Source organism: Gracilinanus agilis, chromosome 4, assembly GCF_016433145.1.
Source record: "Gracilinanus agilis isolate LMUSP501 chromosome 4, AgileGrace, whole genome shotgun sequence".
Taxonomy (NCBI): domain Eukaryota; kingdom Metazoa; phylum Chordata; class Mammalia; order Didelphimorphia; family Didelphidae; genus Gracilinanus; species Gracilinanus agilis.
In genome coordinates, this window is record NC_058133.1 from 508,994,888 (window position 1) to 509,007,107 (window position 12,220).

The following is a 12,220-nucleotide window of genomic DNA, read 5'->3' on the forward strand; positions in this document are numbered from 1 at the left end:
GGCGCAGGCGCAGGCGCAGGCGCAGGCGCGGCCCGGCCCGCCACGTGACCGCCGCGGCGCAGGGGGCTGGGTGGCGCCGGCCAGGGCCAGGGCTGGGGACGCCCGCGGCGTGTGTCATCACGCCGTCGTTCTCCCCTCCCACCTCCGCTGCCGCAGCGGAGAGTCCTCCCCGCCCCCGCTGCAATAGAAGGGAAAGGCCTACGCGATCACGTGGCCCCGCTGGGCGGCCCGAAGCTCCCAGCTCGCTCCATTACAGCTCCCCGACTTTGGGTAGCCTTGCCGGGGCCAGCTGCCTGAATGACCTGTCCCTTGGGGCGGAACCGCGGGGTGTCAAGGAGCGCTTGGCAGGTGTGAGAATGCAGGAAACTGCGGATAACCCCCCCTCTGGCCGGGCGCCTGACCTTAAGCGGAGGCCCAGCCGCGTCCCCTAGGAGGCCACTGTTCCATCCAGCACCGGCCTGGCCCCCAAAGCGGAAATCGAGGTTTGCAGGAGATGAGGACACCCCATTAGGGCGTGGGCCCCCGAGGGCGGGTGCCCCTGGCACTCAGAGGCTACCGGGCCTCCGCTCTCACGAAGCACTAAATCAAGGCTTCATTCCTATCTCCAGGACCGACCTGTAAAAGGCAGCCGCATATTCCGTGGGTGTAAAGAGGAGTAGAAAGACTGGAAAGTACCGAGGGTGCTCAGAAACCAGGGAAGGCCAAGTTGTAGGAAGTTAGGTTGGAAAGAGAATAATAGATAAGTTTGTCCCAGGCACTAACCCGAAGGCTTCCTAATCTACTGGTTGGAGGGGAGGGGAGCAGAGTTCCAGGGAGGTCTGGACCAAAATGGAGCATCAACACTACGCTGCGCAGCAGTGCCCAGTGGACAAGGGGCAGCTGCCAGGCTTGTGGCTTACCTGGCCTCGCTGTTTCATTCAGAAATTACTTTCAACTTTACTCAACCTACGCAGGACACAGCAGAGGACCAGGAAGTTAACAAGAAGGGCATGGAGGTGAGGCACTATGGGTACAGAGCTGTGTCCAACCCTATTAGTTGATTTTGCTGAGCTTGTATTTAATGTTCAGGGGCAAGGCTGCCTTGCTCTGAAGGGAAGGGTATTTCAGTGAGAAAAGCAAAATAAATCAGTAGAACATGTAGCTCAGTGGCCTAGAGAATGGAGGTCCTGAGTTCAAATATGACCTCAGCCACTTCCTAACTGTGTGACCTTGGGTGGGTCACTTGACCCCTACTTCCTAGCCCTTATCACTCTTCTGCCTAGGAACTGATACACTGTATTGATTCTAAAACATTAAGGGTTTAAAAAAAATGAAACTTGAGAGCTTGTTAAAAACACAAAATCATTTTAGAGGCCTGTCATGCATAATTAAAAGCAGTATACTTCCTTTCCTCCTCGGCACTTGGTGGGCTTCTACCCCAAGACCATACTGACTCCACACTCCCAACAAATGTGGTTATCTACTCTCTAATCTCAACTAAAGCCAATGAATCAAGGATGAGAGTGGCTGCTGAAGACAGACGACAGAAACTGGGGCTCAGGAGTCCCAGAGCTCACAAGGCAGATCAGCAATGAAAGACGGTCAATAGTGATGCCTACAGCCCCGAGTCTAAGGTTAAAAACCCTGTTCAGCATATATTCTGTGGAAGGCTGGGACATGGCCTCCATTTCCATCCAAAATGGTGAAAAGCAGTTTCCACACTCCATTACCTCATGTACAGAAGCAGCATTTACTTATATGTATATACATTGTTTCTGGGAGAAAGGAAGCTCTTGGAGATAGGAACAGCTTTATTTTTCATCTTATGACCAAAGCCTAATAGCACTTGCTTATTTATTGATTGACTGGTTAACGGAATAAACTCTCCACTGTAGAGTAAACTTAGCGAGAAATACACTGGAAGGCCATGGTTTTCTTCTGGCATTGATCCTCTAATTTTCAACCCATTCCTGCATTCCCTCTAAGCAGTAGCCCCCTCAACTTCCATCTAGCAGATCCCAAGAAAAAAGGCACTAACAGAACATGGGACAATAAGGGTCTTTAATTCAACATAGCCATCTCACTTAGTAACAAAAAAGCAGGAACCAATTTCCCCCCCAAATGGTTGTTGGAAGGCCTTTCCTGGGAATTGGGGCTATTGCCCAGTACCCCAGACTGAAGTCAAGGTTTAGGGCCCCCAGGGCTCAGAGATCATAGTTGGGGTTCTTCCTCAAGATGACAAAGCCCTCCAGGATAGGGGTGACAGGCAGAAACTCCTCCGTAGCTAGCTCAGCCCGTTCCCCATGAGCCAGCAACACCGGAGTGGTATGTGTCTGGAATCCTGTGATAGTCTTAGGCTTCCCAGCCTGGCCCACCACATCCACTGCCTGTAGGGATTAAAAAGGTAAAGTAAGGGGAATCTGGGAGCAGGGAATCCAGTAATCCTACTGTCCCTGAGAGTTCCAGAGAAGTGATTCCTACATTCCAGGCCCCAAGCCCTACCACCCTATCCCATCAGATCCCCTCCCCATACCTGGCCCACACGGACAGACACTGGCAACGGCCGGAGCTCCTCATCAAAGGTGACCAGCATTCGGGGCTGCATGGCAGCCACCAATCCATATAGCACATAATGAGACTTGCCCAGAATAACTATAAGAAAGCAGCAAAGAGGTGGTAGTAAGCAGTATTTCCCAATCCTGAGCACTGCCCCCTCAACCCCAGTGGCTCTAACTCATCCCTCCAGGTTTCCCCAACCCACCTCCTCAGTCTTGATGCTCCTCCTTCCCCATATTGCCTTTATCTTCCCCAGAGCTGTTCACTCCTTTACTCTGCCCACATTCTGCTTGCTCCCCTAACCCTGGGGCCACTCTCCCTGCCTCCTTGAGAGATGGGGATAATAGTCACCTAAAACACCAAATACAGTGGAATTAATGGCCAGCCTCATCCCCAGAAGGCAGCCAAACCAACCTAACTGGAGCCCCACTAAAGGGAGCATGTGGCCTAGGCCAGTGGCAGGTATAAAGCAGACAAGAGTAACCCTGGAAAAGCCCAGCTCCAACCCACTGGCCAGAACCTGAAACACCTCTAGGGTCTTCTGGAGGCACCCTTGCATCACTAAGACTGACTTAGCCTTTTCTCTTAAGTTTCTGAAGGGGACTCACTGTTGCGGACATCAAGGAAGGAGACGAGCACAGTCAGTAGCCCAGCCACAGCCACCTGACTCATGAGCTGCCGGTCACTGTGGTAGGGGCAGAGGGTGAGGGTGCCCTTCCCCAAATGGGTCAAGCCCTGTTCAGGACACAGTAAGAGTAAGGATCACAGGAGAAGTACTGCCCAAGCCCAATCATACAACGCCCACCAAAAGGACCCTATACAATCTCTAGGCCTCCCAGAGAAGAATATTCCCTTTACCTGGGCCAAGCGCACCATGAAGAGGTTGTTAGGGTCCTTGGCATGATACTGTGCCAGCTGGCGCAGCATGGCAGCTAATCGAGCATTGTTGGTACCTGGAGATGAAGCAACGGGGAGATATTGGGGGGGAGAAATACTGAATAGGGTAATTGCCCAAACCTACTTCAGATGTTCCCCTCAGCCCAAGAGCTGCCCTCTTCTGCTGATACTCACCACTGCCCACCATGCCCATGGCAAATATGGAGTTATAGGACACCTCCGGGTCAGCATCATGGGAGAATTTGCTTAAGGTGTCCAGAATGTTGAGCCTCGGGTTTGAGACCGAGATCAGGGCCAGTGCCAGTGGAACCGCCCGGCGCAGAGTAGGTTCCCCATACCTAAGCTGGGGGTTTAAAAAAAGGAAGGTCTTGCAGAGCAAAGACAGGGCAGAGGGAGTTCCTGGTCTAGACAGAGCCATGGGTTCTGCCAGTTTCCAAAGAGGATGGAACCATAATTGGTCTCTTATCCAAATCTATGAGGGCCCCTAAGGACCAAAAGGATGGGGCATCGTGGGAAAGATGCCAGAATCAGAGAAAAACAATTATGTACTTGAGCCCCATTTGGGTCTGCTGCTTTGCTTGTTAGCTCTCTGAGCCCAAGTTTCCTCAACTGTAAATGAGGAAGTTGGCATAACTGGTAGATAAGAAATGATCAACTGTGGTGTAGGGATGGAAAGGATTTGTGTGCACCCTCTGACATCACAAAGATGAGACACAGAAAACTGGGAAAACTTCAAAGATGTCATTTAGAAGGAAGATGATAAATCGCGCGGAAACCTTAACAGCAACAAAATCTGAAAAGATCCACAGAAGAAGAAAAGCTCAAAGGGGAATGAGAACAAAGCTGCCTGAGATTTGGACACAACCTTGAAGTCTTTAAAGAACCAAAAAGTCAACAAAAGAAGTCTGGGTTGCAAATATAGCCTTTTATTCTGTTCCTGGCTGTGTACTTAAGTAGTGTTTATTGGCTTGCTAAATTTATGATTTTTTTTTAATAAACAAAAAATAAAAGGCATTTGTCTACATGGTCTCTTCCTGCACCACGGTGGGCTTGGCTCCTTCCTTCTACCCCTACCCTAAGAGGCCAGCCAGGAAACAAGCCCTTGCCCTACTGGCCCCTTGTACTATGCATAGCTCAAGGGCCCTCAAACCTGCAACTCACCAAGTGACCGAAGGTCCGAAGAGCCATCTCAGCCCCAATTTCCTCCCCCATGGCAATGAGGGCAATGCCCAGGACAGCTACTCCCTGCCAGAGAAAAGGAGGCCCAGCCCAGTGAGTCCCAGAGGCCCAGCTACCACGGCTCTGGGCTTCACCAACACACAATCCCAGGAATGGCCACCCCAAGGAACCTAGCTCCTGCCCTGCCTGGCCCCAGAGAGGCTCCTCCCTCCCCCAGGCCACCAGGTCACCTGGTGGGCCCCCATGTCAGCAGGGGCCTCCTTTTTGTCCTTGTCTTTCTTCTCCTTCTTGTCCTTGTCCTCCTCCTTGTCCTTGGAGTCAAAGTGCTCACTACAGATGTGAAGCAGCTGTTGGACTTTCAGCACATTCCCCGAGCCTGGGGTATAGGAGAGAGGGGTCAGAGAGGGCAAAAAGACAGCCAGGCCCAGAAGGGAAGGACAGCATAATCAGGATATAGCCCTGGGAAGAGGAAGAAGAGGTGAAAAGGCTGACCTTTATAGCACTTTCAGGATTCTGAAGCTCTCCCATACATTAGCTCACTGGATCTTCACAAGTGCTACTATCACCCTCATTTTACAGACAAGGAGACTTAAGGCAGAAAAGGGCTAAGTGACTTGCCCAGGGTCACTCAGATGTGCTCACTATCCCCTCTGACCCAGAGAGAAGAGAGCCTTTATGGGAGAAAAAAGCTTTGGGAAAAGACAAGGCCTCAAAGAAGGTCCATTTACTGAGGAACAATGGAGCAAAGCAACACAAACCTGCATAGGCACACACATCCACAAGGGTGTTGGCAAAACTTCGGAAGGGTTCCGACACAACCTCCAGAGCTGCCAGGATTGCTTCAATGGCCTCACCCTTGCCTAGGAGGGGCAGAAGAGTTCTGGGGGTCATCCCAATTCTCCTACCCAGACCCCACCCCCTCCATAGAGCCTGCAGAATGACTGTCGGGCATGTCATCCACCAGCCTGGCTCACCAAGGTGGTTGAGGCCCAGTCCAAGGGGAAGCCAACGGGCATAAGTGTCCTTGAGCTCAGTCTCAGACTTCTCCATGATAGTCTGCAGGATAGTGGATGTAACATCTCCATTGCAGGAACCCACGGCAATCATGCCACAGGCCAGAGCTGTAACGCCTGCCACCTGTAGAGAAGAAGGATTCTCAGGGCTGGCTTCACAGACAAATCTTCATTCAGTAGCTGGTGATTTGACTTCAGGTCCCTGGTTTTTTTGTTCCACTTTGGGGAGGAGTCCTTCCTACCCATGGGGAAGGCAGCTTTTTTCTACAGGGAGTGCCAACCTCTATACAGCAGCCGAAAAGGCACTTTCCTTCCCCCGGAGCCTCAAGTTTCTGAATCTCAACTTGTGATGAGTTGTGACCTCTTCCAAGGAACAATGAGGCCCCAGGCCTGTCAAAGCTAATCGAAGGACAAGATACTAGGAATATATAAATACAATCCTGAACAAGACCTAGTCTCTAGAGGGGCTTTGTGCTAATGACTCTCACATCTATGTACCCATTTCTCCCGACATTTCCAGGGAGAGTCCCAGAGCTCAAAGCCCCATTCCCTGAGGGACCAAACCTCTAGACACACCTCCATACTGGACTTGGAATCTCCCATCACTGGCAACAGCAGAGTTAAGACATCCTCACGATTTGAGCCTGCATAGGCCAGGCCAAGCCTAAGAAAAGCCAGGAAGGAAGAACACGTCACCCAAGGTCAGGGGAGAAAGAGAGCCCAATAGAAGTGAGCAGGATACAAAGGGCCTTACCCAAAAATGGCACCAAGCCGCATTGTATTGCTGTTATGTAGTACATAGTCAGAGAGCAGGGCTAAGGCTGGGTCACACTCATTTCGGACTCCTGAGTTCACGATACCACAGGCAAGGAGTGCTCCTGACTATGAAGAGAACACAGAATCCATTCTCTGGCCTGACTTTCCCCTACCAACTCTAATTAAGAATATGGTTCCTACCTAAATCCACACCACCTTCATTTCTTTGAGGGAAAGAGGTAGTGAAGTTTATAAAATGTGACAAGCCATGCAAGCCTCATCAGTGAGAGGTGGGTACTATAAGATCACCGAAAAGGAAAAGGGGCATTCTCAGTTCTTTGTTGGGCACTACCCAGGCTCACCTTGATATAGTCTTCTGAGGAGTAGAGGTACTTATCAATCTGGGTGAGGCCCCCATCCACATCCCAAAGAAGGATCATACCCAAGGAGGCCGCTGCACTCAACATTCCTATGGCAGAGAGAAAGTGTCATCCCATACTGGACCACAGTCAAAGGAACTGGAGCCAGATATAGGGGACCAGGAGGGAGACTGGAGAAGGGCAAAAGTACATGATCATACCATGATCCTTGTTCTTATACAGCCACTTGTTGCCATCATCTGTGAGCAGCTTATCCTGGCCAAAGGCGGCATTGACAAAGCCATTCACGAAGGAGGCTGCCAGATTCATGCGAGCTGAGTCCACCTGGGAGCCACTGCCCCCAAACCCTGCACCAGGAAAGGAGAAAGAAATGAAGACTGACTCCAGCTTTTGGGCCTTTGTCTGAGCACCCTCCAAAAAGTGAGCCAAGCTTATGACCTGGAGGACCACAGGGTGGACTGACTTCCTAGAAGGTGCTATTATTGTTGTGGTTATCATGCTGATGGGGTGTTTAATAACCAACATAGTTTCTTCTCAAATCTCCTCTATGGAAAGAATAGAATTAAATGCTCTGAGAATGCCAAGGTGGTTACTCACTGTTATTTTCCAGATGGGTTTTATAAATGTCATCAGGCACCTTGGGTTCCATGATGTCAAGCTGAAAAGCAAAGATCCCAGAATTACATTAGAATCATGCCCCAAACAAGGACAAATTCCCTTTAGTACTTCTACCAAAGGGCAAATGGAGCCAAGAATAATGACAGGAGAGATGACACAGAAGTGTTTAAAAAGCACTAAATTGGGAGGTCCTAAGTTCAAATTCTGTTCATGATGACATCCATTTGGGAGATATTGGGGGTGGGAGGGCCGCTTAATATCAATATATTATAATTTTTTCATTGACTGAATGAAAATGTGCCCATGATGAACCATGAGCCAGACCCAAAGAGAAATCTATACTCCTCTAACTCAAGATCCATCAGACTTCTAGAATGGTACCATTTCTTCTACTTCCCTCAGAGTTTTGAGAATCAAGCACTCTGCAAACAGGGAATGCTGGTTCCAATGGTGCTAAAGGGGAGGCCCCAGCCAGCAGACAAAAAGGACAAGCCCCTCACCTCCCGAGCCAAAGCCAAGAAGTTGCTATTGAGCTGCACGTTGGACATGATCTCGGTCAGGTCCTCATACTCTTCCACATCTTCACTGAGCTCCAGGAAAACTCCATGACGGCCCAGCATGAAGGCCATCTGCTTCTGGACCACCCTGGAGGAGAATGCCATCATGTTCACTGGCTGGCTGCCCAAAAAGCATCACTGGAACCTACACTTTCACCCACACGTTATCCTAGGCAAGCCCCATAGTCACACGCACACATCCTTGCAGGAGGTGAAAATATCTTCCACCAGCTCCATGTCATTGAGCATCAGGGCCAGTCGCAGAGCCTCAGGGAAGCGGGAGAACTTTCGGAAGACTCCTAGGGCACAGCGCAGCAGGGCCGAGTTCTCAGGCTCTGGTACGTAACTCACGCAGCTAAAGAAGAAAGCCCATGGGATGCACTTAGCTCTCAGCCCCTGGCAGGCCACACACCCCTGCCACCTCCCTCATGAACCCTCCCCCTTACTGACCTGGTAAGGTAGAGACAGACTTTGGCATAGGCATTGTCATCAATGTCCTTCTCCAGCATATCCATCTGCTCAATCTCCATGAGCAGGTCACATGCCTCATGTTCTGCATTGTGGGCCATGTTGTAAGGGACAATCTCCTTCACCAAGGTTAGCAGGGGCTCCCGTTGCGCCTTCTCAGCCTCATCCAGCTCTTGCCACTCTTTGGCAACTTCACCTGCCAGATGCCTGGGGAAGCCCGGGGCATCATTTAGGAGAGGAGATGCTTGCTTCTCTGAGGCCACCGGCATAGGGCTCTCAGAGGCCAGGGTCATCCCCCAGAGCCCTCCCTCTGATCTCCCCAACCTCTGACTCGTGCTTACCGAACATACTCGTGGCCCCATGAGGCCAGTTCCTCCTGGGAACCCACTAGCCGGTACTTGAGGCATTCACGCTCCCCACTCATGGTCATGGCCAGGACAGAGATGATGTCTGCTGCAAAACGCTGCAAAAAAACTTGAGCCATGATAAAGGGGAAGACAAGGTGCTGCTGCTCCCAAAAGCAATGAGCCTGCCTGCCTACCCATGAAAAGCAAGCGCAAACCTAGAACCATGGCCAGCACAAATGATGGAAGAGTGGCAAGAGGGATGCTCCATCTATCTATTACAGTGGCACTGTTTGGGGGCTGAGTGACAGATACAATACCTCAAATAAGGAAATGCTAACATGCTTCAAGTATAGAATACTATAGCTTTCAATTGTACAAATGCGACAGTACCAATATGGGGAAAAAAAGCATACAGAAACCAAAAGGAAACACAACAAATAAGTCTTTGTTCTAGCTCCCACATGTGTGTTTCTGGGTCTCATCCTTTTGGAACTGGGGTTCTTATCTTGGGATCCGTGAAGCCTAAGGGTCTGTGAACCATGTTACTTTCATAACCTCTAAAGGAATAAGATTCAGAAAAGGACTAGTCTCTCAGCTTCCCTAGACATCTCTCAAAGGAGGCTGAGGACACAACAAGCAAAAACTCCTGTTTTAAGTGGACAGATCTGAGAATTAACTATTTTACTCCTTATCAGATAGATAACAGTCCATCAAATTGAGTTTCAGAAGGTTCAGAAAATCAGAATGAAGACCTAGTCCTGCCTCTTACCAGCTGTATGACCACAGATAAAGCTGAGACTCAGTTTTGCAATTTGAAAAACAGGGTTGCTTGGCCAGTGGTATCAAGTTCACAGCATTATTGTGCTAAAATCATCCTGTAAACCATCATATGCTACCTTGTTCTGGGCTACCATGAGGACCAAAGGCAAGTGGTCTCACCTTATTCTCACCAGGCTTCATGTTCTCATAGATCTCCTTCAACTTGCCATAGTGTGGACGCAGAAATTTCAGAGGCTTCGGCACAGAGGTCATGGAGGTTGTCGAGGAACGTATCTGCCGCCGCAGTTCCTCCAGGGCTGGTCTGTAGAGGGATGTGTCCTTCTCCTAGTTGAGGAAGGGATGTACAGGGAAGGGTTCACATAAAAGAGTGCTACACCTCCTTCAAGATTTAACAGAAGACCTCAAGAGACAATTCCTCCCTATCCTCAAGAAAAACCCAAAATGACAAATTGAATACCAAAATATGGCAATACTGATGTGCCACAGAGCAAAGACAGTAGAGTCCATTCATCTACAGTGACCAAAGCCCCCAAATCCAGTTAAGTTTGTAGGCAGAAAACAATCTGGGAGGGAGGTCAGAAAGAACTGCAGTTTTTGCTGAAGCCTTTGGGGATTTCTGTCTGATATTGTATTATTCTGTGCCATATTTCATGTGATTATCATCTGAATAAACAAAGAGACCAAGTCCCAGAGAAAGACCCAAAGGGTAAAAAGGGCAAACAGTAGCCTAGCAGGCCTGGGCCACATGTTCCATAGTGACAGGGAGGGGGAGGGGAAGAATCCCAATGGAGACCCACTTGGGCAGCCTCATGACTCACCCCGAGTCGTTCCACCAGCATCTCCAGTTCATCCTGAAGTTGTTTGTCCTCCTCAGACTACAGAGGGAGATAGAGGGTCAAAGAACTTCAGCACATCCACCCCAACCTCCCTTCTTTGAAGACCCTTCTCCCCAGTACAGTAGACACACTTGCAGGCTTGGGTGCAGAGCACTTCCCCTCATACCAGTATCTTACAACTCCAATCACTGACTTCTTTAAACAAGGGACAGAGAGAAGAAAAGTCAGATAGAGAAAGGGAGCAGGAGGCAGAGACAGAGAAACAGAAGAGGGGGGAGAGAGACACACAGACAGAGGGAGAGAGAAATGAGAGAGACATGGAGAGAGAAAGAAACAAACTTTTTTAAAAGATTCATCTTTTCCCCTTAGGGATCAGCCCCTATGAGAATACCTTACAAACACTCTAACCCAGGCCTGGGTGGAAATAAGCCATCTTTGTAGGCAAGCACCAGAGGCAGGAGGGGAGCTAGTGTCTGGTCCTGCACCCTGGTCTATCGCCATGGAAACAAGACCAGCAAAAGGAATCTTTCCTTCTGGCCCTCCAGCCTGGGCCCCAGAAAGGGCAGAGAATAAAATGAGCATTAGAACTGGGGTCAGGAACACCCGAATTCAGATACAAGTCACAAAGTGGCTCACCGAGTGATTCTAGGCCTCAGTTTCTTCATTTATAGAATAGGGAGAACCCTACGGCCTCTGGTTGTCGCTCTCACTACGAGGATGCTGGCGGCTCCCCTTTGAAGGAAGGGGCGCAGTCTGCTACCCTTTATCTGAGAGCTACTACTGCCGGGCTCTGGGTTCCAATCCTACTCCTGTCACTCGGGCCTCCATTTCCTTCTTTGTAAAAAGGGGGAGTGGCCTGCGGGCTCTTCTCGGGCCGGGATCCCTTGGGACTGTGCGGAGACTGCAGTGGGGCTGGGGGAAAGCTCGGCGGGCAAGGTGTGGAGGCAGGGGCGCGAGTGGTGAAGGAAGGGATGGGGAAGAAGGGTCTGAAACGTGGCGGGGAACCGGGCCGGGCGGGGGCTCGGGGCCGTAAGCCTGGGGGCCGTTGGGCGCCGCCGGGCCCGAGGCCTGTGCCTACGCCGACCGTGACTCAGCCCGAGGCCCGGCCCGCTCGACCACCGCTGCCGCTCACCAGCTCCTGCTCCTTGTCCTTGTCGCTGAGCTCCCGACGCTCCTTGCCGCCAGCCTTGTCGTCCGTGGCCCCGGCGCCTCCCGCAGGGGGCTGTGAGTGAGGCGGCGGCGGCGGCGGCGGCAGCACCGCCTTGTTGCGGCCGCCCGGCTCCATGGCGCGCTCCGCTCCGCTCCAGCCGCCCCCGCCGGCCGCGCATGCGCGCGCGCACGCACGTGTCCACGCCGCATCGTCGGCACGCAGCACGGTACGCACGCACGGCCAGACTACAAGTCCCACAAGGCAGCGCGTCGATCATGGGCTACCACGGGTCGCATTGAGAATGGATACCTCCGTGCGCATGCGAAAGCCCTTCGGTTGTGCAGAGAATGCAAGCATGCAAGAATGCATGCATGCATTCATTCATTCGTAAAGTAGGCAATTGTTAAATGGCCACCTAGTGCGAGGCACTCCACTAAAACCGGAAGTACCGAGACAAATAACCGTCCCCAGCTCTCTGAGAGTTTCCGTTCTACCTGGACGATGCACTCAGAACATGTAAATAGAAATCTCAGATATAGCCGAGGAGCAGCTGGCATTCCTATATCCCTTTTAAGTGTGTAAAGCGCTTTACAAGTAGAATCCCATGTGATTCTCACAAGAGCCCTGAGAAAAAGGCGTTGGTATTCTCCCCATTTTACAGATGAGAAAACTGAGCCTAAGTGCCCAGGATCCACAGAATTTCA

General features: G+C 51.0%; 1 protein-coding gene across 1 annotated transcript; it reads right to left on the reverse strand.

Annotated features, from left to right (window-relative positions):
• Positions 1-2,023: 2,023 nt before the first annotated feature.
• Positions 2,024-11,656, reverse strand: PSMD2 (proteasome 26S subunit ubiquitin receptor, non-ATPase 2). Its single transcript, XM_044673241.1, has 21 exons — positions 11,499-11,656; positions 10,349-10,405; positions 9,690-9,854; positions 8,745-8,866; positions 8,386-8,610; positions 8,132-8,290; positions 7,879-8,023; positions 7,358-7,418; positions 6,961-7,107; positions 6,743-6,849; positions 6,379-6,506; positions 6,201-6,288; positions 5,586-5,748; positions 5,370-5,471; positions 4,842-4,987; positions 4,594-4,677; positions 3,607-3,775; positions 3,394-3,488; positions 3,144-3,270; positions 2,513-2,631; positions 2,024-2,366 (listed from the first exon to the last, which is right to left on the reverse strand). Exons 1-21 carry the CDS (start codon positions 11,649-11,651, stop codon positions 2,184-2,186), a joined length of 2,745 nt encoding a protein of 914 aa, XP_044529176.1. The 5' UTR covers positions 11,652-11,656; the 3' UTR covers positions 2,024-2,183.
• Between the last annotated feature and the right edge of the window lie 564 nt (positions 11,657-12,220).

What these genes read in the sequence shown, in the direction of transcription:
- PSMD2 (XM_044673241.1), bottom strand. Translation starts at nt 11,651, where the DNA reads ATGGAGCCGGGCGGCCGCAACAAGGCGGTGCTGCCGCCGCCGCCGCCG. An exon ending in TGAAGCCTGGTGAGAATAAG is followed by an intron (nt 8,867 to 9,689) that starts GTGAGACCACTT and finishes GTTTTTTTGCAG; the next exon opens with CGTTTTGCAGCAGACATCAT. An exon ending in AACCCATCTGGAAAATAACA is followed by an intron (nt 7,108 to 7,357) that starts GTGAGTAACCAC and finishes TTCCTGGTGCAG; the next exon opens with GGTTTGGGGGCAGTGGCTCC.